This window comes from Thunnus maccoyii, chromosome 16, assembly GCF_910596095.1.
Source record: "Thunnus maccoyii chromosome 16, fThuMac1.1, whole genome shotgun sequence".
Classification (NCBI taxonomy): domain Eukaryota; kingdom Metazoa; phylum Chordata; class Actinopteri; order Scombriformes; family Scombridae; genus Thunnus; species Thunnus maccoyii.
Genome location: NC_056548.1, coordinates 16,665,635 through 16,693,360, shown reverse-complemented (window position 1 = coordinate 16,693,360; position 27,726 = coordinate 16,665,635). Strand labels below are relative to the sequence as shown.

At 42.1% G+C, this 27,726-nt stretch overlaps 1 protein-coding gene across 1 annotated transcript; it reads left to right on the top strand.

Moving 5' to 3' along the window:
• Positions 1-145: 145 nt before the first annotated feature.
• On the top strand, positions 146-27,417 carry itpk1b (inositol-tetrakisphosphate 1-kinase b). Its single transcript, XM_042436894.1, has 11 exons — positions 146-405; positions 886-1,036; positions 5,135-5,159; positions 13,758-13,883; positions 17,742-17,859; positions 23,366-23,464; positions 23,725-23,765; positions 24,078-24,243; positions 25,507-25,574; positions 25,668-25,830; positions 26,323-27,417. Exons 2-11 carry the CDS (start codon positions 942-944, stop codon positions 26,640-26,642), a joined length of 1,221 nt encoding a protein of 406 aa, XP_042292828.1. The 5' UTR covers positions 146-405; positions 886-941; the 3' UTR covers positions 26,643-27,417.
• The last annotated feature ends 309 nt before the right edge of the window (positions 27,418-27,726 follow it).

Sequence of the window (27,726 nt, the reverse complement as noted above, 5' to 3'; positions counted from 1 at the left end):
AGATGGGTTATGCTTGGAAAACTTAGATTCATGAATATGTGATTGTGCAAGTAATAAAATCAAATTAATGATTTAGTATTGATTTGCTTTATGGTGAACGAAAAGTTTATTGCCGGCTTCCGTTTGTCAGTGTTGCTCTCTTGGAAGTGGTATTTTCCGAGCAGTTCATGAATGCAGCATCAGGCTCCTGGATCCTGGGTGTGTGCAGCCAGTTGAGCTCAGAGACTGAGGGAGAAGAAATACACCAGGAACATCTCACCGTGAGTCCAGCTGTGCCTTTCATCTGTCACCCTGTTTGAAGAAAACTTCTTCCTCCACCTGGGCGGACCGAGAATGGGAAACTACCCGAGCTAGTTTCTGAAGAGGACAAAAATTCAGGAGGGAACTGTGCTAAAAAACTACCAGGTTAGTTAGCTCCCACACAGCCTCTCGTTGCCAGCTTTAGTCGTAGTTAAGTCAGTTGATTCATCTGTTTTTTTAAGGTAAGCCACCGTTAGTTAACTTATTAGATATTTTGCTGGGGGTGGCATGAATCTATTCAGCCATTTAACGTTGGTCAACCTTGTTAGCAAAGCTAGCTTACGTTTCCTAATCGCATGCCATCGGTTAGCTTTGCAGATTGTCACTATTAGCCAGCTAACGTTAGCAAGTGAGGTTAGTTTAACGGGGTCAGTGCGTGTGGTTTGCTGATGCTGAACCACATTCACTGTAATATTACGTTTGAAAACCCTTTAATGTCAGCCATGAGGACCAATTGAGCTCCAGGAGGCAGACTAGTATCACAAACCGAGTCGTGAAGTTGAATCTTCTCCCCCTCATTACCCTGCTAAGGCTGTTGTGAAGACTATATGGAGGTTTTTTTTTCTCCTGTTTATCCCTGCCCAGGTCGAGCCTCCAGACACTTCATTTACGTCCAGAGAAGGAACAGGAGCACAGCAGAGATGCAGACCTTCCTGAAAGGCCGGAGAGTCGGCTACTGGCTCAGCGAGAAGAAGATGAAGAAGCTCAATTTTCAGGCGTTTGCTGATTTGTGCAGGTATGTGGCTGTAACACAAATTCAAGTGATTTCAGCTTGACACACATTCTCAAACCAGGGCCTACATCTTCAACAATTTATGTCGCAGTGAGGTGTGTTGGTGTACTCTCTCTTAATGACTAATCACAGAGGCTTGATTACATCCTCTTACAGGAAATAGCCCTTATGCAGTTTTTATGTCAACTTTCTCTTTGACACTTGCAGCATCACTGTCGCTCCCCGCTCATGTGTCGAGGTCACACTAAAAGTTGATAAGGCCCTGCAGCTGCTCAGCCTCTCTCCTCCCTGCTGTATTGCAAAGGGGATTTTCTTAAGACAGTATGTATGAACGTCCCTGGGGTACAAGTAAAAGTCAAACTCTTTGTTGGTGAATGGTGTCGAAGGTTGTGTTTGTTATGTCTTGAGTCCGTGCTTGTTGAGACATGGTGCTCAGAGCCAGAAGACAGTCAGATGAATGTGTGTAGTTAGGACTTTTGCTAGTGGCCCAAGGTGCACAAGCAGCATTAACAGGTGTTATATATATTTTGTTGCTTTTAATGGTCTGGAAGCAGTGAGACTAATGAAGCAGGTGTGTGTGCCCTTATTGCTTAAGTTAACCTTTGAATGCTGAAGTATCTCATGTATATTGAGTGTTATTGCAATGGTGTGATATCACAGACACCATTCTTGGCGTCATGTCACTAGTTGCGAAACCCTTTAGTTATCTACAAAGAGCAGACATATCTGTCTACATTGATGGTCATAATATCAACTTGTTCAAGGGTGTATATTACCAGTTGTTTTTTTTTGCCCCCTGTTTCTCCGCGCTTGAGAGGGGCAGCTATGTGAGTGTTGTGCATAGCTTATCCATCTTCAGCAGAGTAAAAGGTTATATAAGTTGTTGTAAAGTAGGGCATGGATTTCCTCAGCAGACGTGACTGTGGGATAAGTGAACTCTCCTTATATATCAGATTGGAAAAGGGCCCCAAGATGTGACAGCAGTCACAGAACATAGCAGCCTGTGCTGTGTGATGGCTGCAGTTAATCTGAAAATACAGATGTTAAAATGACAGCGGCGCACAACAACATTTCATAGTCTTCAGTCGTTTGATTTTTACAAGAATGTGCCCCGGCAGGTCAGGTATGTTGTCAGTGTGGATTGTAGCAGGCGATTGCTTTGCAGGATTTTCACCTTTCAGAGAGGGTTGTTGCCTCACAAAGGCGCAACCTGATTGAGCCAGCGCAGATTACCACACTTTAATCCACAAAACATTTTTAATCTCTTCATAAATCTCCAAGCAACACCCTCTGCATGCCCTATCCCACGTCCTGCCCACCCTCCCTTCCTCAAGAGCCGGACTGAGGGCTGTTTAATAAGAAGGGTGGGGGTCAAGGGTGGTGTTTGTGACAGAAGATCAAGTCAATCACAAGTTAATCGCCTTTTATACAAGGACAACAAACACCATCACATGTAAATGCAAAAGAGCTGCAAAGTTAATGTGCGTTTTTTTCCACATTTTACTTGACCATGTGATGGCTTTTCCCCAGGCGGTCACTCGGACTCATCGACTAGTTCTCCTTTTCTTGACATGTTTCCCTTGTCATATAGCTTATTAGAAAACAAAAGTCATCTTCAAGAGGAAGGAAAAGATGGAACTAAAATAACCCTCATATGCTTGGTTTTCAGATATAACCATCATCTGTTTTTTAAAGGCATTTCTCTTTCTAGGAGGCCTGTCAGTCTTTGGCATTAACACAGTCTTTGAATTTCCTTTCATGCACCCTGATTTTACTTAACAGATTGAAAAGGCACAGCTTTTTGACTTATGCAAGAAAAACAAAATGTTTCCCCTCACCAAAATGTGCCAGGGTTACACCCCAAATAGTAACTGACCAGGTTTGTTCCCATCTCATCATGTGGCACACAGCTGACATTGTGAGTGCTTCTACCCTGTCTCGTACAGCTGGACTTGAGGAGAATCCTGCTGGTCAGAGGCGACGCTCAGTGATGCTTTAGAGCCACTTGGGCTTGTCCCTGTCCTGTAAGTTTGTGCAACAATTTAGAGACTTCCTACTGGCTCTCGTAAATCTATTTTGGCAAAATGCAGCGCCCTTGAGAGCAGCCAGCCTGAGCAACATCGGATAATATGAAAATATTGTCACTAAGTCCTGTCAAGGGAAGGCCACTGCACTCTAAGACACCACACGTCTGACTCTGATGAGATTATGCTAAGCTACATCCACTGTAAGCTTTTCTTTCTACTTACTATCATTGGACGTAATAATGATTTATTCATTCCATCAGTGACTGAGATTATTTAAAATCTGTGGCGAGTGTCACTTTAAAATCTATTAACATGTAAAGAACTGACATGAAAGAATTTCAACAAATAAACAGAACAAACATGTAAATCCGCTAAACCTGGTTGGGCTGGTTTATCTGTCTCCGCCTGTAACTACAGTGGTATTCATCACACTAACTTTTACTGATTGTAAATCACTCCTAAAACAAATGTTAACCCCCCCTCCCTCCCCCCGATATCTTACTCACTGTGCTTGTTCCACATGTCAACACTATCACAAATACCCACTTGTAATCTTTGTAACTGGTGTGTACATACTGTCATGCAGCAGTCATTTCTCTGGTGTGTCATAAATACCAAACGTTTGAGTTAGAGTTAATGGACACATGATACTGTCTGCTAGTATGAAGTGGTTTAATAAAGAGAGTCTTGTTTTTTTCCATCACACCTCCGTGTTCTTGTGTGTGTGTGACACCTGTTGGAAAAAGTTGTGTCCCTGGATTGTTACTCTCTAATGGAGCTTCTCCTTCATCCTTTTCACCGCGCTGGCCGTGTAACAATATAAGAGAGCACACGATCTCCATATCTGAGACGGGACGAAACTGAAGGCCCCATTCACATCGCATGAAACGCGCCAGCTGCAGTATTAAATATCCACATTGTTGTGAAGCGTTGAATGGCTGCGCTGCTGTTACCATGGGGCTGTAACTTCAAAAACAACTGGTCCGGGCGAGCCGAGTTGGTGGTGTTAGACTGTTTTGGGTTTTTTTATATGTATATTTCACTGTTAATTCCCTACAACCAGGGGATATGTTGTTTTGATTGTTCAGGTTTTTCTAGTTATTTTTTTTGCTGGATTCCCTCAGTTAATTTGTGACACAATTAAGAAAAAGGAGATACTTCACAAGCTTGCCCCACCAGAATTGTGCAAATGCCCTTTCTTGTACACCCTGTTGTTGTCATTTTTTGTCTCAGCGGGGGAGTGGCATTCGCATAAATCTGATGATTCCCTATGAGATGACGGGTTTAAAAATGTCGGGGCATTCCCTATGACTCATTTCTAGAAAAACAAACTTCAAATGGAGAAGAAAACCCAAAAATGAAAGTTATTTCACATTCAAATGTTTGCACAAAGGGTCAGTTGCTTAAATACTGTTGCGTATTGTCCACGTGGTTCCTCATGTGAACAGTTGTGTTGTGATAGTCACCTCCACCGAGAACTCCAGTCTTATAGGGGGGTCTGCTGGTTGCCAAGCAACTGATTTTGATCCGAAGACTAGTCTGTGCTGTTTCTGAAAAGTATAATATTCTCCAGCTCCGGGATGGGGATTTGGTGTTTCGGTCACAATGATCCTACTTTGCTGTCAAATTTATTTAGGTTCATTTTTCAAATTGTTTTTGACATGTGGTGGGTCAGATCTCTTCTCTCCATGTCTCTTACTGTCAATATAGTCAAATCGCTAAAGAGCTTTGTGAGTTTCTGTTTAATTCCTCTTATGGAGAGGAAGTATTTTGACATGCATTTACATAAAAACTAAAAGGAACCTTTACGTTATAATGGAAAGAAATCCACTGAGGACAACTAATGCAAAAACATGTTTTACATAGTTTTATATTTCGCAACAGGAAAGTAAATAATAGTAAACTGTAATTTAAAAAGGTGTGTTTTTTAGTAATACATGGTTGTAACATATGGTTTTTTCATTACTTGGCTTCATGTTGGATTCTTTGCCTTTATAGTCTTTCAGTTCATTTAAATCTTTTCCTGTTTTTTTTGATAGTTATTGACTGTTACTTTTGTCTTTTTGTTTTTCAGGAAAAGAGGGATAGAAGTTGTTCAGGTAAGTTGACGACATCTTTTATCGGGTACTTTTTAATTCTTCTAACAATCATTTATTGTCTGGTTTTGCAAATGTACGTTTAGATCCTTGCTGAGAGTCTGTTGTATTTCGAAGCATTGAGGCAGAGCTGAAACCAGATCATCCACTACACTTACATTTTTCACAGATTTTTTTTTTTTTTTTTTAACAGCACACTGCCGCGAGTTTGTTCTCTCCTACATGTCTGATGTAGTTCCTTCAGAGACTCTAGTGTTATTCTCAGTCTGTAAGCATCACAAATCATTGTCTACCAGAGCAGGCCATGTTCATTGTTAAGCTGTGATGCAACTCATCCCTGCACGATATTTCAACACCTGACGTCACCTCTGTTAACTCTGTCCTACATCAGAAGAATCCGCTTGGGGCTCCTCACTCTGTGTGAGTGTGTGGCTCAAAAATAAAATTGCATAAATGTGAGCAGCTACAGTTTTTTTTTTTTTATTAATTTGACCAGATGATGATAATTACAGTGACTAAAAGGTACTCTGTGTTAAAAGAAATAATAGCCTGTGTAGTAATTACTCAGCTCTAGTAGAGGATGGGTGCTGAGTTATGTTCAGGTAAATACAGGCCCCAGGGAAGTAAAGGATGCTGTCATTAATGGATATTGCACATTACACCACATGAAGTACACACAGCACATACAGTAGCATAGTAACAGTTGTTCCTAAGTCCTGGGAGCTCAGTGCTGAAAAGTACTCGTCAGTTAAAGTGCTCTCTGCTATTGAGGAGGAAATTATTTAGACTTTCCTCTCAGTCGCTCTGTTTTCCTTTTTAATGCTGTCTCTTGTCTTCTTGGGGGGTTTCTTTTCTCTCTTTTTTTTTCCTATGCTTTGAGGTTATTTTTTTTCCTTTCACTGTGCTGACGATAGCACACCCAGTAAGAGCCTTGTCCTGGGAATAGTCCCAAAGTAAGCAGGCTTTGTTTCCCACTGTGCTTTCAGCCCCTCCTGGGAGACAGCAGATCCTCACAGATTCTTCAGCTAGGGGCACCCAGGGACTTGAACAGCCCTCTATATCCCCGCACCCCTCCTCCAGCATTTCCCTTTTCTGTCTTTCCAGCACTACCTGTTGTCCACTGAGTTTTTCCTCTTTCTACAAATCAGCATAAACTCTCTATATTTTTAGCTGTGCTGTCTCTGCAGATTGAGAGAGCTCAGTTTACACAGACACCCAGAGGTGTTTTTGAGTTCACGCCGGTGATTCGGCTGCCCAAGATGCACCCAATGCCAGTCACTGCCTATACAGTCATGGCCGCATCACAAGTGAAGATAATGGCAGCCATTGTAATGCTTTGGCCTTGTTACACAAGTCTGTGTACAAAGCTGTCTTCCCCTATTCAACTAGTGAATTCTCAGCTCAGTGATCCTTAGACTTTCCCTAAGACTGTGCAGTTTTTTTTTTTTTTTAAAAGCTGGATTATGTCTTTGAAGCCTTGATATAAAAAGTAGTTTCTCCTGTATGATTGTAGGCCCACAATCCTGTAATGTTTTCCTGTAATTTAAGACCAACTTTTAAGAAGCTTAAGACAAAATGTCCATTGAGACAATAAATAAACAAAGTAATTAAATAACTATTAACGAAGAAGAGTCATGTGGCAGAAACAGGGAGATAAGAGTGATGAAGAGAGATTGTTGAGGTTTTGGAAAAAGTACATTTAATGTTGGTGTATTACAAGGAAAACATTTAGCCCTGTAACTTGTTTAGCACTATTTTTGCAACTTTAGAAAGTTATATTTGATGCAGATAGTCATAGATTCGTATGTTGTTGTTTTTTTCTTAGAGGGTAGGTGAAAGTGTTGCTGTTATGTGGATATTAAGTCCATTTAACCCTCGCTAGAAGGCTAGAGTAGAATATACAATCAGTTTATTCATTGAACCGTGTCCCTGTGGTCTGACAGACTAACCGACCCTGGTTGTAACAACTCAACCTTGAAAATTCAAGGATGAATTGATGCTAGCCTATTTCTGTCAGAATAAACTATTAGCTCATGTTGCTTACAGCATAAATCCATTTTGTGTCAAAACTACAGATTTGTTGCAACAACAGCCGTCTACCAGAGCAGAAACAAATAGTCAATCAACAGAAAATTAATCTGCAACTATTTTGGTCGTTGATTAAGTGTTTTAAGTCATTTTTAAGCAAAATCCATACACAGTAAACACATTCTCTGGTTTTAGCTCTTCAAATGAGAGAATTTGCTTACTTATATTATACTGAACTCAATATTTGTTGGCTTTGGACTGTCTAAAGGCATCATTGGGTTTTCCATGATATTCAGATGGGTAGTTTTTACTATTTCATAATTTATAGACCAACTGATTCATAGATGAATCAAAAAAATTGACAGATTGATCAATAATGAAAATGTTACTTGCAGCCCTACAATCTACTAAATCAAAGATTGTAAATTAAGTTGAAATGATGTATAGATGATTCAAACCACAAGTCCACCTAGTGTGGTATTTTCCACAAGAGGTTGGATCCTCCAGACGTTTGTCAGTGGTTATGACGTCACCCTGTGTGAACAGATCTTTGCTAAATCTGGAGGCCCCGGGGAGTTAATTTTAAATTTCCAGTTCTTGTGTGGGAAAACCATTAGCATATACCCATCAGGAATGACAGAACTGAAAAGGAACAGAGGGTTCTTTGTTTGATTTTTACTGTATATATCTCCTTCAGTCTCTAGCAGCTTTCCACTCCAACTCCTTTTTAAGTAAGTCATTGTCACGCTCACCATGGCTCCACTTTTCATCCTCCCATCCTTCCTCTCTTTTTTCCAAGCGATTTTGCACCAACTCATCAATACTGACCCCTTAGCTCCGACCTCATGAGAGACATTAGCCCGTCTATATCACAGAGCTGATGAGATTAACTCACCAGGCTCGGCCTTGAGAAAGCCATTCGAGCCCATATTCGCTCTAGGAGAGAGAACCCATCACAGCAAATGGCCATCGTTTGAGTGTGCTGTCCAAGGAAAGTTATTGAGTTACAGTTTTTATTATATGGTAAGTGCTTAGGAATTTAAAGTTAATATCCGGCATGCTAATGTATCTCACCCACATATTGAATTTTGTGGAGGCTGACAAACAAGAGATTGTCTTTAGAAGGTATTTATTGGTCTACCAGTGCACCATGTTCCAAAGACAGCTGCTTGGTGGCCATTATTGGGTATTAACATGTAGAAGCATAAGCTAAGAAGGAGCCGTTGGTTAGAGATCCACAGAGGAATTCATCAGTGAGGTTTTAACAACAAAAAAAGTTCATTTTCCTTTTATTAATTTGACTAATCTTCACTTGAAATGACTGATTTAAATCCAGTCATGATATAATCAAATGTCACCTGTGTGTGGCAGAGTTTTTGACAGTTCTCGGACAGGTTGTAGATGATGATGATGATGATGATAAATGAGACATTCATCGTTTTAACCAAGATAACCTACAGAGTCTCCTTTTCCATTACTACCCAAACTATCCACTTTAAGCCTGGTGGAGAAGAGAAAACTCCCTACCTCTCCTTTCCGTTTAAAAGACACCTGAAGCTATTCTTTTCCATCCCACGTAAAAGCTTTTAAGCTGAGTCACTTTAGTCATGCACATTAAACGTGACTAATCCAATATTATCCTTGACAAAAGTGCAGTTATGATAAAAACCTGAAAGGCAGATGCCTCACAAGCCAGTTCTTTTACTGCACAACATAGTCAGCAATGAGAAAAGTCTCTTTTCTGTGGAGTCCAGGGATGCTGAGGAGACGACCATTAGCCTAATGAGCTCCCAGTTTGACCCTCCATGTTATTTTGGCTGGAGAATCACCTTCATGTTGATCCCTTCTCATGTTTATTCTTATACTTCATGTGAGGTGTGGCCAGCAGCCACTGTTTGTCTCAGACACATATGCTCTCTTACACTAGGGTGTCGAGTGCCACATTGCATATGAAATAAATCATTCATCACATGTCTGTCTGTGCACAGTCTCTCTCTCTCTCTCTCTCTCTCTCTCTCTCTCTCTCTCTCTCTCTCTCTCTCTCTCTCTCTCTCTCTCTCTCTCTCTCTCTCTCTCTCTCTGTGGGCTAGCATGAGAACAAAGTGAAAGCCAAGTGAGATTATATCCAGCTGAGGGTAACTAGAAAGAGACATCTAAAGGAGACAATGCTTTGCACAGTTTTTGTCCAGTTTTCGTTGTTTTGTACTTGTACACAATTATGTTGAACAGTGAGCTCTCATGTGAGCTCTGTCCCCTGTGTTTGCTTGACATTGGCGTTCTTATATTTCCCCGGAGTATAGCCTGGCCCCACTGCGGAGCTACATCAAAGCTTAAAATATATTGGCCCTGACCTACCCTCTCACCCTAAGACCCAGCGTGTTTTCTATGCTGTCCATCACTTCCATAGCCGACTCCTAGCACTCATTCCCAGAGGGATCTGCACAGACGTCAGCTGACATTTCTGCTTTTAGCATTTAGCAGGACATCACTGACTTAACTGCTGAGTTTTTTTGGATGAGCTCTAAAGCAGGGTCATTCAGTGTACGCACGAGGAGAGGAGAGCTTCATTCCCTGCGATGTGTCTTTGCCAGTGGGTGTTGATCCCCACGGTGTAGAGTCCTGTTTTTGTGGAGGGGCCAGGCTGTGGACGGGCCCTCTGTGTTGTGTAAGCCAGAGATTAAAAGCTGTGGCTTCAGTGGACTACAGACAAATTCCCTTCCACCCAGCCTTGTCACACTGACACTGCTAGCTAGACAGAAAACAAAGCAACCACTTCAGTTTTTTACCAACCTGCTGTACCTCAGCGCCGCTGCTGAGGCCCTGTCACCACTGCTGCTCACAGCAGCTAGTGTCATAGACCCAGCAATGGTTTATCCACAGGTGACAACAGATTTTATGGGTGTTGACTTACCAACACAGCGCTATTAAGGTCATGACAGCATGTTTGTGTGTTTTATGTAATCTGCCATATGCTTACACCTCTGTCTACGTGTCTCTCGACCACACATGATTCTTGAGAAAGCTGCTGGACTGCAGATACAGTGAGTCACCAAAACCCCCACATATTGTTTTTAAACCTGGGTTTTATTTTTCTGGTTTATGCAATCGTACTGGTTGATGTTTTCACTGTAGTGTAGTCTATCACCTCCTAAAACAGTTTTATCAAGATCTTCCAGTATATACTGTAAAATCTGCATCAGCTACTGTTTTCTAGCATTGACTTCTAATTAAAGGGGAAATCCACAAATGTTACACATCAAAGTGTGTTTACAGGTCTTGGGGAGTACTACTGCTATGAAAAAAAAGATTGTATAAAACCTTTTGTGGCTCCAGAGGGAGCTGCACAAAACCTGACAAACTGCCTGAAGTGATGTCACTGCCCTGACATAGGATGGGGGCTGAAGACTACAAGTTTAAAAAAAATGAAAAAAAATTGGGGGGTCATGAAGTTAGAAAGAAGTGAGGTTACCAGAACTCTGTAGCCTGCTCCTCATCTCTGCTTGAGGCTAGTTGTTCGAAGCTACATTAGCCGCTACTAGCATGACACACCAACTTTTGACAGTGAAGAAGAATGTGTGGAATTAAAAAAAAAAAAAGTTATCTCTGGGATTGTTGCATCCATGAGTGCAGGGCTCAATCTGTGGAGTACTTCTTTAAGTAACTTTTTGGCAGAAAGATTTTGCACTTGCATTTTGCAGCTATCCCTTTAACATTTCTGGTGTTTAAGGCCATCATGGGCAATGTTGCAAAAACTATTTAAACTACAATACTATTAAAACGGTCTTGAACATGAATTTACATCAATGTGGTAAAACACTTTGAATTATTGGGTATTTTTCTAGATTAGCTGATTTTAATTTCTTAACCGGGTTTCCAGAAAATGTATTATATCATAATATGCATTAAAAAAATCGATAAATATCACCTCAGTCTCATTTTCTTGTATATATTTTTGCAGAACATATTGGCACGTTGCATGTGAGTTGTAAGGCATGTTTCTACAGGCAGGAGGAATGGAGCTTGGAGGAGAATGAGATTCTTCACGTTAAGATGGGCAGAGGGAGAAATGCTGTGTTGATGTAGCACAACGAGCTCCTAAGATAATACAACTTGAACAGAACACTGCAGGCAGTGTTGGTATACTGTCCACACGCCGTACAATGTGTAGAATAGGTTGTGCTTGCTCAACGTCGAATAAAGCATATATTTGATGCCAGACTGTCGAAACTGAGTGTTATTTGAATTGAGAAGGATTTGAACTACAATGGGATATTTTGTTCTCTATGGTGAAACCTGCACAAAAGAGCATGATATCTAAATCTACTGATATTTTACAGATTTACAAGTCGATGGAATTGACTTTTCAGGGCAGGACCAAGGGTACACTAATCAGTCATCTATCCATCACACCTCTCCCAATCATTAACCGGGTTATGTTGGCTCTGACTGCGGCCAACCCTGAACCAACTGAAACTCTGAACAGTTTTACAGTTCTTACATTGATCTACACCCGTGTGACTAAGGTGTATTCGCTCTCAGTTAATGCACTGTCTGGACAGCACAAAGGACAGTGAGCTCCTGCCTGTGTCTGGTTTATTTGCGCAGGTGTTGCTGAATTGTCCCTTGTCTGTAAGGATCAGGTGATGTGCATATGCTGGGTAGCTAATGAGTTTGTGTACGGCTGTCTTACGTAACCAACACAGTTTGCTGTTTCGACATGGTCTTTTCAGTGCAATCTTGATGTGTTTGCTCTGGTTTCATTTGTCTCTTAGGATCCCATGTTTTTATTTTACACATTCGAGGAGTCATAATTTGCTTTAAAACAATTTGTCACATTGACTTCAGTATAATAAAATAAATCAAGATTGCAACAGTTGTGTTACTGCTGTTAGAAAATACATAGCCCAAGGTCTAGCTAGAGTGCTCTGATTATTTGTTTGTCTCAAAGTATACTTTTCACTCCTCTTTCACCCTTCTCTTTTCTTTGAGCTTTATATTGAAGGTCACTTTATCCGGCTCTATGCTTTTCTGTCCTTCTTTCACACAACTCTGCCTCTCAACTTCAGAAGGCCTTTTGTTGTGTATCGACGAATAAAGCAGTCACAGCTCCTAACACCCTTGCATTTTCTAACTTTAATTTTCTCTCACACACGCAAACTCTACTTGACTCTGTCCTTTTTGTTACGACAGACTGGATACATGCAGCCAGAGTAGAGGCCTCTTGTGATTTGGACTTAACATATTCATCCAGCACAGTGTTTGTCATTGGCTGCTAAAACCTTGCATCTCTCTTCTATCTCTTGTAATGTTGCTGGGTGTGTATGTGTGTGTGTGTGTGTGTGTGTGTGCGCTTGGTGTGACCCACATAAGTCCGATTATACTCGGTGAGCTGGTTTGACGACTTGTGAAGCACTCGGCCAGTGCAGTCTGTCTTTCGGCTGCAGTAGACTTCAAACGAATGCTAATTTGCCAGTTTCTCAAAGGCTGTCGAATATGCTCACTGCAACTGGACGTCTGGCCATCAACAAATGGAAAAGGAGGAAAATGATTTAGAACCAGTCTTCATACCATTTTTATGGCAACTGAAAAGACAGAAAATTAGAGAGAATTATTGGTCCCTGTGGGATGGCCAGAATACTTTTTTCTATCATCAGATTAGATGTATGAGTAATGAGAACAACATCATGTTGATAAATTCCCCAAACCCTTTCTTAATACGCTTACATCCATTCTGTTCACAAAGCAATGCATGACATTGAAAAAGCAATAAAAAGGAAATAACTTGATATAATTAGTTTCAGTGCAAAATGAAATGCATTAAATGTTTGTAAATTCTGTATTTTACTGTAGACTTTTTCCCCTGCTGTATATGACACTAGTGGTTTTCAATAACATGGGCAGGTGCAGTCATGATTCAGGCTCAGATATTCAATATACCATCAATCATACCGTCAATTATTATCACTAAGTCCTGTTTAGAGTGCCTGGTCGGTGCATTAGTGCATATATATGTTTATAATGAAGCAGCTCAATACACATGATACACTTCCCTCTTCTGTTTTCTCAATGTGCAAATAAGATGAGTGTTTTGTGAATAAACAGTAGGTAAAACAGAAACAATTCGCCCAAAGGTTACTTTGGTTAAAAAAAAAAAAAAATACATATGACGTTGTTGACCAGCTGCAGTGCAATTTGGGCAGTGAACAAGACTGTGGCAAAATTTTGACAAGTTCTGACTCGAGGCCTGAACAAACAGTGGTGATTGAATTGATTTTTTTTTTGGGTCAAAAGCCTGTGAGAACATGCTGATGTCAATTTAGTGGAGTATGCTGTTGGCTCACTCTTCTCCCCCTTGTCTGCTGAAGACAAAAGAGACAACCACGACAGCTAAAGCACTATTATGAAATTGAACCGGTAATGAATTACACAAATATCACCGCTTGAATAAGGAATAATAAAAGTTATATTGAGTGTATGTACTGTCATATAACAATGATGAATCAATGCCGTGTTTTTCAAAGCAGTTAGCAATAAAAGTCAACCTCTGACCGAAGGATGTTCTTCTCTCCATAGTTGGACCTCAGCCAGCCTCTGGAAGAGCAGGGTCCGCTGGACGTCATCATCCACAAACTGACTGACCTCATCCTGGAAGCTGACCAGAACGACTCCCAGGCTGTGCTGCTGGTGCAAAGAGTACAGGTATGCATCCGTCTCATCTTCCCCTTGCATCATCTGTATATTCATGTATACAAGAACAGAGATCTGGGAAAGTGGTGGAAATGAAAAGCTCGGAGGTTGTGCACATAATTTTGTAAATGTATGAATAATACTATTAGTCAGTTTCAATACACATATGACTGTGTATTCGAGAGCATTTTTAGATTTGTCACATGCTTTGTCACACATAAAGTTCCAAAAGTGAGACATGAACTTCCATATTCAAACTTTTAAAATGACAAATAATCTCAACTCAAAGGTCAATTTACTAAAACATTTAACATCCAAACATTTTTATAAAATTGAAAAAAGGTGGACTGCTCCATCTGGGTTGGGAGTGAGTTGCTGCCCCAAGTGGAGGAGTTCAAGTATCTCAGGGTCTTGTTCACGAGTGAGGGTAAGATGGAGGGTGAGGTTGACAGGCGGATCAGTGCAGCATCAGCAGTAATGAGGGTGTTGCACCGGACTGTTGGGGTGAAGAAAGAGCTGAGCCAGAAGGCAAAGCTCTCAATTTACCAGTCGGTCCCAGCCCTCACATATGGTCACGAGCTTAGGGTAGTGACTGAAAGAATGAGATCGCGGATACAAGTGGCCGAAATGAGTTTCCTCAAAATGAGTGTCTGGGCTCAGCCTTTAGAGATAGAGTTAGAAGCTCGGACATCCAAGAGAAGCTCGGAGTAGAGCTGCTGCTCCTTCGCATGGAAAGGAGCCAGCTGAGATGGTTTGGGCACCTAGTTAGGATGCCTCATGGACGCGTCCCTCTGGAGGTGTTCCAGGAACGTCCAGCTGGTAGGAGACCCTAGGGCAGACCCAGAACACGCTGAAGGGACAACATATCTTTTCTAGCCTGGGAAAGCTTTGGGATCCCCCAGGAGGAGCTGGAAGTGCCTCGTCTCAGCTGAAGCAACATAAAGAACATTAATGGCTTTATTTGGATTCATACCAATATGTGGTGACTTATGAAAACTGAATTCTATCATTCATTGTTCTTTAAGGGTTTTTTTTCCTGTTCTTCCTGAAGTGAGACACATCTCCTTCATTAATCTGACAGTGCTGTAGATGGTGTGAAAATTAATTTTATTCCACCAGCTCCCGTGCCGTCTCTCGCTCTCTCCCTCTCTGTCTGTTAACAACCCAGAGGAGCTGTGATCGTGATCAGCGTCATGCGATTCTGTCAACATGTTCCTGACTGCTCAATTAAGAAGAACAAACAGGATGTCAGTGTGGAGCAAATGAAATGGCTGAACATAGTCAATATTGGCATTGCGTTTGCAGACTTTTATGGTGTTTTTGAAACGAATGCACGCACCTTCTTTTTTGTAAATCACTGTGTAACCCAAGAAAAATCACCAAATTATAGATACTGCACCTTAAATATCATAGCCTGTCACTCTCCGGTAGTCATTTATAGCCTTCATCTCAAATTATTTGACCTTTAACAGCGGTCGTTGGTTTTTAACTTAGTCTCTATGCACGGACAGCAACAGGGCTTCTTAGCTGTGTCCAAAAAAAACTGTGTTCAGTGAATCTCCAGCATCATTTGATGTAAAACTCTACTGTTACACTGACACTACAGGCTCGCCTAATACAAGATGTTAGTGAAACGATTAGTCGATCAACAGAAAATGAATCGCCAACAATTTCCTGCCTCTTAAATGTGAGTATCAGCTCTTTTCTGTTATACATAATTGTAAAACGACTCTGGGAGGGGCAGTAGTTTCAATATCGTTCAGCATCGTCATTTATTTAGTCACTACTCAAAGCTGGTGACTATAGATTAGGGTTGAATGAAGTATTAGCTGATAAATCAAGAGCTCAGCTTTGTGGTTCAGCCCTGTTTTGTACCTCCGTAGTTTTGGCTCTTTACCTGAACACAACTGTCATCTATGATTACATTTCCGTTGGAAATAAAAGTGTGTGCACATTTAGAAAATCACACAGCTGTGATCATAAATAACCTTTTGTGTGGTGGAACGAAGAAGCCTTCCTCTCTAAAATAGCTCTTTATTTAAAACAAAATGTCTGGCTGGGATGTGCTCTGGTGATTCAGTGGCATGAGGTGCACAGCAGACCAGGGACAAACATATTTTCACAGTTTTCCTCCAGGGCTTCAGGATTATGAGTGAAGTGATATCTGTGTACCTGTAAGAAGCTGTGATTGAAAGAGCTAAATTATTTTGCATCATTATTAGCATTTTTGGCATTATCAGGCACCTACAAATTAAAATGTATGAAATGGCAGTGAAGGCATATACCAATATTTTTACATTTGGAAAGCAAAAATCTAAATCCTAAACAGATATTGATATTTATAAACAATCCAGTTTGCTACAAACATACTTTAAGTCTCATGTGCTTCTCTGTGATTGACAGCTTATGTGATTGAAGCTGATGTGGCAAATCACACCCATCTGGCTGTGGTTAATGTAAGTGCTAAAAATGATTTGCCACTTCAGGTTTGATGCCAGTAGCATCACAGACACTGGCACAGATTAGATCCTCTCCTGACCATATTTTCTATGATTTTGAACAGTTTTTTTTCCCTCTGGAAATAGATCTGCGCCCCCCAAAAAAAACAAAAGAAGAAGAAAATTTGCAGCCTTTACACCCACTCTCTTACACCCACACAGACATACGTTTGGCTCTCTCCTCTCTAGCACCTGCTAGCCAGTGTTCCTCTCCGTCACAACTCCCCCTCTCGTCTGTATTTAAACGTATTTCTTCTCCTGAGATGCACAAATCAGCAAGTGACAGTCCTTATCAGCAGAGTATTTCTCTAAACTCCTGGAAGATTAGTTTGGATTTATTTTTGGGGCGGCAGCATGTTTGACTTACATAATAGCTCCACTGGCTTTGATCAGCATTGGATCCAGACAAATCCTACAGATGGGTCCTCCATGTCAAGGCAGAGGCATTTGTTTACGTGTGGTGTGCGTCACTATGCGTGTGTGCGTGTACAAGAGTCTGTTCGCAAACGGGCATTTTTTTCCATTGTACGTGTGTGTTCAGTGTCTGACATTGCAGTGTGTGTTTAATTTCATGCAAACGTGTATGACAGTGGAACTGTGGTATTTTTTTTTTTTTTTTTAAAGGGCTGTGATGGGAGGAGGCAGCCTGTTTGCGTAATGTACAGGCCAGCCGGCTCCACCTAACAGCGTTTGTGAGTCAGTAAAAATTGCTTGGAAGGAAAGGTTGGCAGAGAAATCCACAGAGCAGAGATGGAAATGTGGAGAGCACAGAGAGCTGCAAAGTGGAGAGGAGGTGGTGTAGGGACAGAGCCAGAGGAGAGCTGACAAGAGAAGAGAAGGGAGTGCAGTTATGTAAAACGGCAAACCTCATGCTGACCTAACAGCCGGGCGTGCAGAGATGTAGTGATGTAACCTACATAGACCCGCTGGCATACGTCTCATGCTCTCTCTAGCTCACACACATACACACAGAGTGAGGCATGTTGACCCTTCAACTCAGTGTTTGTATTTGCAGTTTGCCTACTCCAATATATTTGTTTTAACATTCTGTATGTGTATGTTTTAGTGTGTGTCATGTGTCAAGGCAGATGTGGTGGACTGCCTCATAAACTGTGGTTTGGCTTTTTATATTTAACCTTGTACCACAAACACTCCAGCTGTTAATGTCACCGTCACTGTTGAAGTAGTAGATGCAATACAAGTTTTAAGAACTCGTGTTAATCATTAGCAGTCGTCACATTTGGTGGAGGCGCCTCCGCTCGCACTTTGAGGATGTGGTTTCATATCATAATGGGGCAATATTCACTTTTTATGTTTTGGTTTTGTAATGTTGATTTCAACAAAATTATTAAAATGCATGTATGTGTTTCAGGACTACATCGATGCCCACCCTGAGACCATCGTCCTGGACCCCCTTCCAGCCATCCGAACTCTGCTGGACCGCTGCAAATCCTACCAGCTCATCCACAGGATAGAGAGCTGTATGCAAGGTAAGATGTTTCTGATGAGATAGTTAGACTTTGACCTCCTTGTTTAACATCCTTACATAGTAGAGGTCGGAGCGGGTTCAGTGGAAAATTCACCTGATCCCAACAAGCACAATTTTATACTTTTATTTTTTCTTATTTTATTTTATTCTTTTTTTTTTATGAGACCTAATCTGATCCAAATTGCTGTTGACTCAAACAAAGAGATAAAACATCTGGCAGCAGCATGATATTCCACAATTTAAAAGTCATTCAAGCCTCTGGCACAGACTGTCTGATATGGTTGGAAGCCCCGGAAAAAGCTAGTAAATGAGACCAGAGTTGGAGTCATTTTGTCAAATCTCCTGTGATGATTATGGCCCACTATTTGGCGTAATGACACATACTCAAAACCTAACCTGATCAAACTTGATACAATCGGGAGTCAGCCTGAGTCCACGTCAGATATAAGGAACAAAGACCCGTGAACACCTTAAATGCAGTCTCATGGGTCCAAATTGCAACATTAATGTCTCTGTTCCTCTATACTAGAAAGCAGAAGTAGTAAAAAATGATAAAGGAACTGTTGATTGTATAGACTTTGCCTTCTAACATACTTAACGTGTCTAATATTATTAAGAGGACAGCGTTGTGGTAACTGCAGGATCTCTGTCTTTCCTCTCCACTTCCAGAAGGGACACGTGGGTAACATATGACGGCACCGACACCTCTCGCTTGAAATATGTTACTCGACGCTTCCGAGCAGATGTTTAATTTTTGCCGGTGGAGCACGAGGCTGATATCATAATTCCTCTCCTCCCCTTCACACGACAAAAGCTGCTCTTCATTTCCCGCTCTGCCTGAACCCGTTTTGAACTCTGCTCTGCGAGGGGTTTCTCACAAATGATGCAGATCTCGCCTTTTGAGTCGGTCCAGCGACACCTTCCCCCTGTCGCTGAACCCATAAACTGATCAGCGGGCCGTGTCTTTGAGCTGGAGGCAAAGAAATGCAGTGACGACAGGAGCACATTCCCTACCCACACCCACACACACACACACACACACACACACATGCTGTAAACACACCTGTGAGTCATCCACATTTCCTTTACCCCCATACATGGCAAGGAGCATAAACCTTTAAAAATATTACTTCACCCAAGCGTCCATGAGTGTGTGCGGCGCGGCTGTCTGGTGTCAAAGCAACAGATCAGAAGCATTTTAGCATGTCGGTGGTGTCAGTGGTTTCTTAAAATAGAACCACAAAGAAGATGTCTTTTTTTTATCCAAACAGACACGATGGCTGTTATGTAACAAAGACTATAAGCTGAATCAGAGGAAGGGGAAGATGGCTGCCTTGCTGCATTTATAGAAGATTTTTTTTTTTTTTTTCACACCAGTCCATTAATGCAAGTGGTGCATACCAAACATCCCTGACAATTATGGTTGTTTCAGATACAAACATGGAGAATAAGCCATTATAATCCTACACAACACCAGAGCGACTGTTGAAAAAAACAGCATCTGACCAAGGTTAAATCTACTTTCTTATGTCAGCAAAATGAGAGTGACTGAGGTTAAGAGTAAAATAGAGGATGGTGTGAGAGTGTGGAAAGTCCACCTTGCTTTCATAGGCACAGCCACTTCCTCCTCCTTATCAGCAGAGACCATGGAGTCCTGGATCAGCTCCAGCTGCCAAGGCAACCCAGTACTAAAAGGCCATAGAGAGCCTGCCATGCTTCGCAGTCTCCTCAGAATAGTACTCAATAGGAGGAAGCACTTGAGGTGCGCTTGTGCTTTCTCTGTAAAAGGGAACCTTATTTTATCACTCAAGTGGTCTCTCAATGTTAAATGGTCTCAGTCACAGTGCATTTAGCTGCTCTTCTCTGAATTGTTTAAATGATACAAATACAAGAATGAGCTCAGCTTTAAGTCATGTTTCATAGGAAACAGCCAGACAAGAGCCACACTAACACTAATAGATGTGTGTCACTGATTCATAGTTGTGCTTATTGGAACTTTGGCGCTGCTCTGTTGTCCAACTTGGTTTTGTGTTTCCAATGCAAGCCAGAGCAAGGTATCTGTTTATGTTACTTAGTGGAATCTACTGGTTCCTGTGTATACATAAGTTTCGATATCTTGGACTGTGTTTTATAGACAGAAACCGTCGTCAAGTCAACGCTTCTATAAAACGAAAGCCTCTCTTAATGTCTTGAGCTTATTCTTCTCCAGCTCAGGATGAAAGAATTTTTTCCTAATGCAAGTGAATTCCTCTGGATCAAACGGAAACCTCTCCGGGTTCATTTGTATAACCAGACAGTCCTGAGGTGCCTGTACTAGCATTAATCCTGTTGAGACAGTGTCCCGTTTATGCAACAGATCAATATTTAATCATAGTTGCAGCATGAGAAAGACAAACAGTGTGAGACAATTTAAGACCACAGACACTCGTCTAAGTCATATGAGCAAAGCAGCAGCAGCCCGTCTGTCGGGATGACCCGTACGACTGCGCTTTGTCACAATCATTAGATGAACATTTCATCAAAAGAGTGTAGGATTTACCTTTTTGTGAGAGAACAATCTAATTTTGCTTTTTCAACATAAATGATTGTAATAGGAGGGTAAGCCTCTTAGAGCGAGACAGTGAGTATTGCATTGCTCTCAGGGCATAGCCGTGTTTGGAGTTCAATTTAAAATATTGAAAATCCTGCTGCTTTGCCTCAGAGGGACGCAGAGCAGTGAGAGGATGCTGGGGTTTCTAGGAAACAAGCTCTAAATAGCAACAGGAGTCCAGTCCTCCGCGTAAACAGCTCCACACTTTATGAAGCTTAATGTAACTTGGCTCTCTCCGTCGTTCTCTGCACCTAATACCTCAAACCAGAAGGAAGATCTGACCTGAATATTAGGTGTTATAACAGGCCTGTTGAGGAATTTCTCCTGCGTACATTCTCAGGCACGTCAAGGCGCTCGGGCCAGTCGTTGCTACAGTAAACATATAAGTTTGGGGTTTATTTATTTGGGCTCAAGAATATGATGTAACAGAGCGGACACATGAGGAAATGTAGCGGATGTCCTGATGAGATAAAAGAAGAGGAGAAACCCAAAAAAAGCAAATGTAACTGGATAATGACATTTAAAAAGGATCTCATCGCAGAGGCCCGTAAACGTCGTCCTCGGCTCCGCTGGGTCTGCTGCGAGCATGCAGTGTTTAGACAGAGCCAGAGATTGATCCTCCCCTCCCTCCCACCCCTCTTATCCCTAAAAGCGTCAAAGTCCTGCAGAGCCAAGCATGCACGCTAATACAAACTCGGCCACACGCTCTTATCCACCATTTCCCCCCGGTTTCTTTATTATAAATCCTTAAATCGGAGCTTGAAAATGTCTTTCGTTTGACAAGGTTTGGGTCTTTTGTTGGTTTTTGTTTGACAAAATTTCAACCCATATCTCTTTGGGAACTGAGTGATGTAATGGACATATTTTCCCCCCTCCAGATTGTTTTTCTGAAAGACATTTTGCTGCTATTCCCGGCCTGGTAAAATAACATCAGTATGACGAGCGTGGTTGTAGCCAACACATGGATGAATGATGGGTAACCCTGCAAGCTTCCTGCTCCCAAAACTGACTGGTTTGCGGAGCCAGCACTGGAATGGGCCCAGCTGCACATGGGAAGGTTATAGAGCACAGAACAAGTATTTCACTGACTGTGAGAGAGAATAGGAGTATTCTGTGTATGTCAGTCACGCAACTGGAAAAAAAAAATGGGAGAAATTTGTTTTGGCTGGCGAATTTTACTGGTTCCTTTCATTTTCCATGCCCCATTACAGTAACAGAGGACTCCTGTATGTGCTGCCTTATCACCCCACGCAGTAGCAGCCTGTTTGGCAGACTTTCCTAGAACCTGTGATAACTTCTGGGCCTTTGAAAATTTCTTTTTTAACTCATGTTTCAGCCTTTATGTCGGCGTTTTTTTTTTTCCAGAAGTTATTGTGAGTATTTAGGGGCCCAGCGTACCTCCAGAGTTCAACACTCAGCACTGGAGTTAATGTAGGCAAATGAGATTCTCCTGACCTCAGCACTAGCGGGAGAGAGAGCCCTGCCACCGCTGAGGCCCACAAGCGCACAAAGACCGGCGTGTTTCTATTGTTTTGTGTCATTAGCAATTTGCCAGCTCTCGGTTTGGCCCCCTCGCTGATTTCCTGCGGCGATATCTCCAACCAGCTGCCTTATCACCCCCATGTACCTACTGTGGAGGGGAAATTACAGAAGCCAGGGCATTAATATTGATGCATCCTGAGCACTGATATCGTTAAGTATGACGGAGCCACAGGATGTTTGTTATTTTCAGTCTTATCGGAAACTGCCTGACCAGCCTAAACCCTTCAGGATGTGATGCAATAAAGATGATGTAAACAAACACGATGATGATGTAAAAACATGGCGGGGATAGGTGAGACAGAGGCTGAATGTTTGTGCTGGCCTCAATTATGTTTAATCAAGTTACGGCATAGTTTACTTTGTGTAATTGCACCTGATTTATTGAGCTTTGGGCAACCAGTGAGCTGTCAATCAAGCTAGTCAGTCAAGTGATCTGTCTGATGACTCTGTAATGTCCTCAGCTGGTTTGAGTTGTCTGTGGTTCCTCGTGAGATTGTGTGTCTTCCTGTATTTCAGCATTTTCCTGTGTGTGGGTGCTTGTGTGTGCTTGTTTGGGAGGAGCAGAAGGGCCTGGCAGCTTTCTGCTTTAATAATTTGGACCATTTGTCTTTCATCCCCCTGGGCCTCAGATGGCTTCTGTTGTGTTTGTTGTCTAAACCAGTCACAGGGATGGAATATAAATATAACTATTTAGCCAAATCACGTTAAATAAGGTGTGTCTGTGTGTGTTTGAGAGAGACTCATCCGCTCTCCCATGTCAAGCCAAGGTCTTGAAAATGTTTGCTCAGACTACAGTAAGATGTGCTGCCTGTCATTTTTTTCTAAGTAGGGTATAAATGATAATGGAAAGAATAGATTCAAGTGCTGCTATTTCTGGAGAGAGACTAAAAAAAGTTGTACATGTTACTCTAACTATCTTGGACAGTTGATCCAGAAACATAAATCACCATCCACTAAAGCTGTTCACTAGACCGAAAGAATTGACAATCAACGAGTGTAAGTGTTATTCCAAAAGCAGATTTATTATAAGTAATAAGTGTAACAAATCAGAAAATGTGCTTTTTACATGGACATCAACTACAGGTTGTGGCCATTATTGTGTTCACAAATATAGTAAATCATGTAAATTGATGAAAAATTGCTTTAAGGTTTGTGTATGAACAGTGATTTTCTGTTTCATATCAAAATAAATTAAATATCTTCAGGTTTTGGACTGTTGGTTGAACTAAACTAGCAATTTGAAGACGTCAACTCGGATTCTGGAAAATGGTGATGGACATTTTTCCATTTTTTAACTGAACTTTAACAAGACCTCTTGAAATATTTTCTAACCCTACCAATCCCCTCTTCGTTCTTTTACTTCTCTTTTTATTAGATGAGAGGATTTGCTCTCCTCCATTCATGGTCCTGAACACAGAGTGCAGCCCAGATGTGCTGGAGCAGATCAAGAAGCACGGACTCACATTCCCCTTCAGTAAGTCTCAGTCTTCTAGATAATGCAGAGTTGTAGGTTGCAGGTCGTTTAGACTCACATTGCACTGTTAAACACTAATTGTACTATGAAACGTTGGCGTGTAAATTCCGATATTTCAGTTTTCAACCACTTATTTCTGTGTCACAGTATAAGAAAAGGCCTCACTGGGAGAAGTTTTGTCCTCTGCTGTTGTGTCATTACTGCTGGGTTAACTTACTAAATTCTCTACCTGTTTGTCCTCACCTTTATTTCTTCCACAGTTTGTAAAACACGGGTGGCTCATGGAACCAACTCCCACGAGGTAAGAGGCCACAGAGGTCACCCCGCCTACAGTTTGCTTTGTGCAAGCAGTAACACTTGTCCTGTCACAGGATTGTCATTTAAGTCGAGTCCAAACAGCAAAATCAGATAAGGCGCTGTACCTCATGTCCTGTATCTCTGTGTGTCAACTGAAATCAATACTCAGTCGGTGAAGTCATTCTAGCCAAACAGTCTTCATTCTTCCACACTCGCAGCACTGAATTAAGTTAGGTTTTAACTCGACTTTTATCTGAAAGCGGCTGTTACTTTGAAGCTTATAAGCGGCATTAACAGCACGTCCTCCTGTCCGCAGATGGCCATTATCTTCAGTGAAGAGGACCTGAAGGACGTGAAGCCTCCTTGTGTGATCCAGAGCTTCATCAACCACAACGCAGTGCTGTACAAGGTGTTTGTGGTAGGAGATTCCTACACTGTAGTGGAGAGACCTTCCCTCAAGAACTTCCCTGCTGGACCGGCAGGTGAGGACACAGACAGACAGACAGGCAGGCAGGTGGAGAGAGAGACAGGCGGGGAAGTCCACACCAGCCAGACTGTACAAGTTGCAAGGCTTCTCCTAAATTACTCAATAAAAGACCTCATAAAACAGGTTTACAGTCCCTGTGATTGAACCTATTTGCCCTTTTAAAAGGGGTGCAGTAGAGTGTAATTGAGTTTTGCCTTGCCAGTACATGCTGTCCAACATGTTGAAAATAAACAGGAGGAGCGGCGTATTTCACCATAAACGTGTCAGAAGCCTTACCCATGATGCAGCTTTGAATACAGGGTTCCCGATACAAATTACACCACCGATATTTGCATATGATACAGCCGAGGCCCCCATGCAAAGCAGTTTGACCAGTGGTGTAGTAGTCTGCTTTGTCTAGCAGCGCAAAGAGAGAGAGCGAGAGAGAGAACAGTTGCTTTGAGCCTGGAATGCCGAGTGGTACGACAGAAAAGCACGGCCCTCATCAAACACATAAAGCAGCACAACAGCAGCGTTCAAATCATTGTGCTCCACAGCCCGAAGCTATGTGTCGTGTTTTGTATCCAGTAAGTGGAGGGAGTAGCTATGAAGATAAAAAGGTAGGTAGGGGTTAGTGTTTGTGTAAGGATAGAACTTAAAAATAAAGGTGTGAGACAGGGTCTGTTTTCAGACATGAATAAATGCTTCAGAGTTATACTGGTGTTTGGTTCTGGGAACGAAGGACTCCATCTGCCTCGCACTTCATCACCGCGACCCCTCTACGAGCCGAGGGGGCATATTTATTTGGACAGTGATGGAATTTACTGTTTCTCTGCACTCCCCAACCCTCTTCCTTCTCTCTAACACTCTCTTATGTTAATCATTAATGATAACGGAGACAAAAGGGGCAATATATTCAACCGTCAATCCCGTCAACATTTATCACTGCTTCAAAGAAAAGCCCTCGCCCGAGGCTCACGAGTTATATGTTGTTTTGTTCCTGGTGAACACTCAGCATGACAGCAGTTATACCTGAGAGGGTTAAAGATTAAAAGGCTTCGCTCTATAGTTGTGGTTTAGTTTTAGGTTTCTGTTTTTTTTTGTTTTTTTTACACCAGGTGTAGAAATCAGTAGATTAAGAGTTCATTTAGTCAAGAGCTCTGTTGGCCTCAAGTGACTCGTTGAGCTTTGCTGCCATCTAGTGGCTGTGATGAGAAATGTATATAAATGACCACATTAGAAAAGCAAGCGTCATCTAAGTTCTTTGTTTCTTTTACAGACAGGAAAGCCATTTTCTTCAACAGCCACAACGTTTCCAAACCGGAGTCGTCCTCAGACTTGACTTCGGTACGTCCAAACCGTCACTGACTGAAATCCGATGTTGATTTTTATGACGAGTTGTGTTGCAGACATACTTTAACGTTTTATGTTTTTTTTTAGAGAGAGAATGTAGAGGGAGTGTCTCAGCCACCCAGCGATGATGTCATGAGAGAGTTGTCCAGGTCTTTGCGACAAGCGCTGGGTGTGTCCCTGTTTGGCATCGACGTCATCATCAACAACCTAACAGGCCAACACGCCGTCATTGACATCAATGCATTCCCTGGTAGGTGTTGCTCCACTACATGCTGCCTTATGTTACAGTCAGTGTTTTACGGGGGTAACAGGGTGTTACTGAGGCATGTTTTGTCAGGAAAGGTGTGTTTTAAATTATGACACTCATCTCTCTGGTCTTGACATTATGAAGAGGACAGAAAGTTTCATGCCCGTTTGGCAGAGTTCCTGGAGTGACCTGGTTCTCAGGTGTCACTCTCTGGTGCACACTGTAAAAACATAGTGACGTCATACTGTCATGAGACCTGTTCCACAGAGTCCAATGTCTCTCCTTTGTCACTTGTGTTATCCTGAAACCTCTTTTTCAGCTCAAAACATGCACCGGGTCTCAGCCACAGTGTTAATGTGGACTGCAGGCTTCTGCTTATTAATGCTATCGTCAAATTACAATGGCATTTCAGTTTGATTATCAGGCTAGTTGACATGACGTTTCGGCATACAGTCAAAAGCTGATTTGTTACAATTCATCGTCCTGTGTTTTCAGGTTACGAGGGCGTCCCGGAGTTCTTCAACGACCTCCTGAACCACATCAGCAGCGTGCTTCAGAGCCACAGCCCTGACATCGGCCCCGCCAGCGAGCAGCCCAAAGGCCTGCCGGTGAGCAACACGGTACCCAGCCCCGCCCCGCCGGCCCCCGGCTGCTGCAGCATGCTGGGCAAAGAGGCCAGCGGCAGCCCCTGGATCGTAGAGGGCGACGGAGGGCTGAAGGGCCCACGTCAGAGACTTGGCTGCAACTCGGCCATGTCCCCCAACTTCCAGCAGCACTGTGTCTCCACGATAGCTACCAAGGCTTCCTCCCAGTGACTGATCCCCAGCCCCCCACTCCGTTTGATCCCTGAACAAAAAAAGAAAACGGATGACAATGGTGACAATAATAATGAATAATAATCATAATAATTATGATGTTAATGATGATAATATATCTAATCAGAAACAAACCTTTTCCTATATAGTTATTGAAAATGATGGTGATTGGGTGTAAGCTTTTTCTCTCTGCCTTTTTGTATTTTTCGTTTTGTCTAATGAGACTTAACAGTACTGTAATGTGAACTTTTAGGAACTTTGCCTAATAGCTGATTTTATTTTTCTCTCTTGTGTGAGTTTGCTGTAATGAAAGGGGTCCAGATGAGGTAGTTAACAGGGAACGGCCGAATCAGGACTGGAGAAAGATGTGCCACTAGATGTGCAATGTATGATCCCTTATATCTCGCACACACACACGCACACACACACACATGTACACACAAACAGGTGCGTTTACGTCGCGACAGACCTTGCCAGTGATGTGTGCGTTTGCATTCTGGTCAATAACCACTGACTCCTCTGCACAAAGTGAAGGGGAGGAAGAGGAGGTGGCCGGCCAGGCGTTTGAACACTACTCCACAGATCCCGGGCTGCTATGTGACTGTGGCCAACCGACTGCAGAGGACACGATGAGTCTGAACACAAACGACAAGATAGTTTTGAGTATTGTTAGTTTGAACAAGCCGTTTACTTTTCCGAGTGCCATCAAATTTACTTCAAGCGTAGGACAGACGGTGAAAAAAAAAAAAAAAAAAAAAAAAAAAAAGTGAATCTTCATGACCATGTGACCAAGTTTTTTTTTTGTTTTGTTTTTTTTTAAATGATTGTTGTTGCGCCAATGTTTATAGGTCTGTGAGTGTTTTACTGTATGTCAGACGCCGGATGTTAGGTGTTCAACAAACAAACTGCGTCCCTGTTTTGAGTCGCTCCCAGCGCAGGAAGACGAGGATCACATTCCGCTTTTGTTTGTGGATATTTTCAGAGAATTCCATGATGTAATTTTCAAAATTCCAGTGGGATCTTGTGAGATTTCTCGCATAACTTCATGGAGTTTGAAGACTCCGTAAACAGTCTCTCCTTTAAA

Excerpts from the sequence above, each read along its gene's own strand:
- itpk1b (XM_042436894.1), top strand. The coding sequence starts at position 942 with ATGCAGACCTTCCTGAAAGGCCGGAGAGTCGGCTACTGGCTCAGCGAG. Across the intron at positions 17,860-23,365 it reads GATAGAGAGCTGTATGCAAG|ATGAGAGGATTTGCTCTCCT; the intron begins GTAAGATGTTTC and ends TCTTTTTATTAG. Across the intron at positions 25,831-26,322 it reads TGACATCAATGCATTCCCTG|GTTACGAGGGCGTCCCGGAG; the intron begins GTAGGTGTTGCT and ends CTGTGTTTTCAG.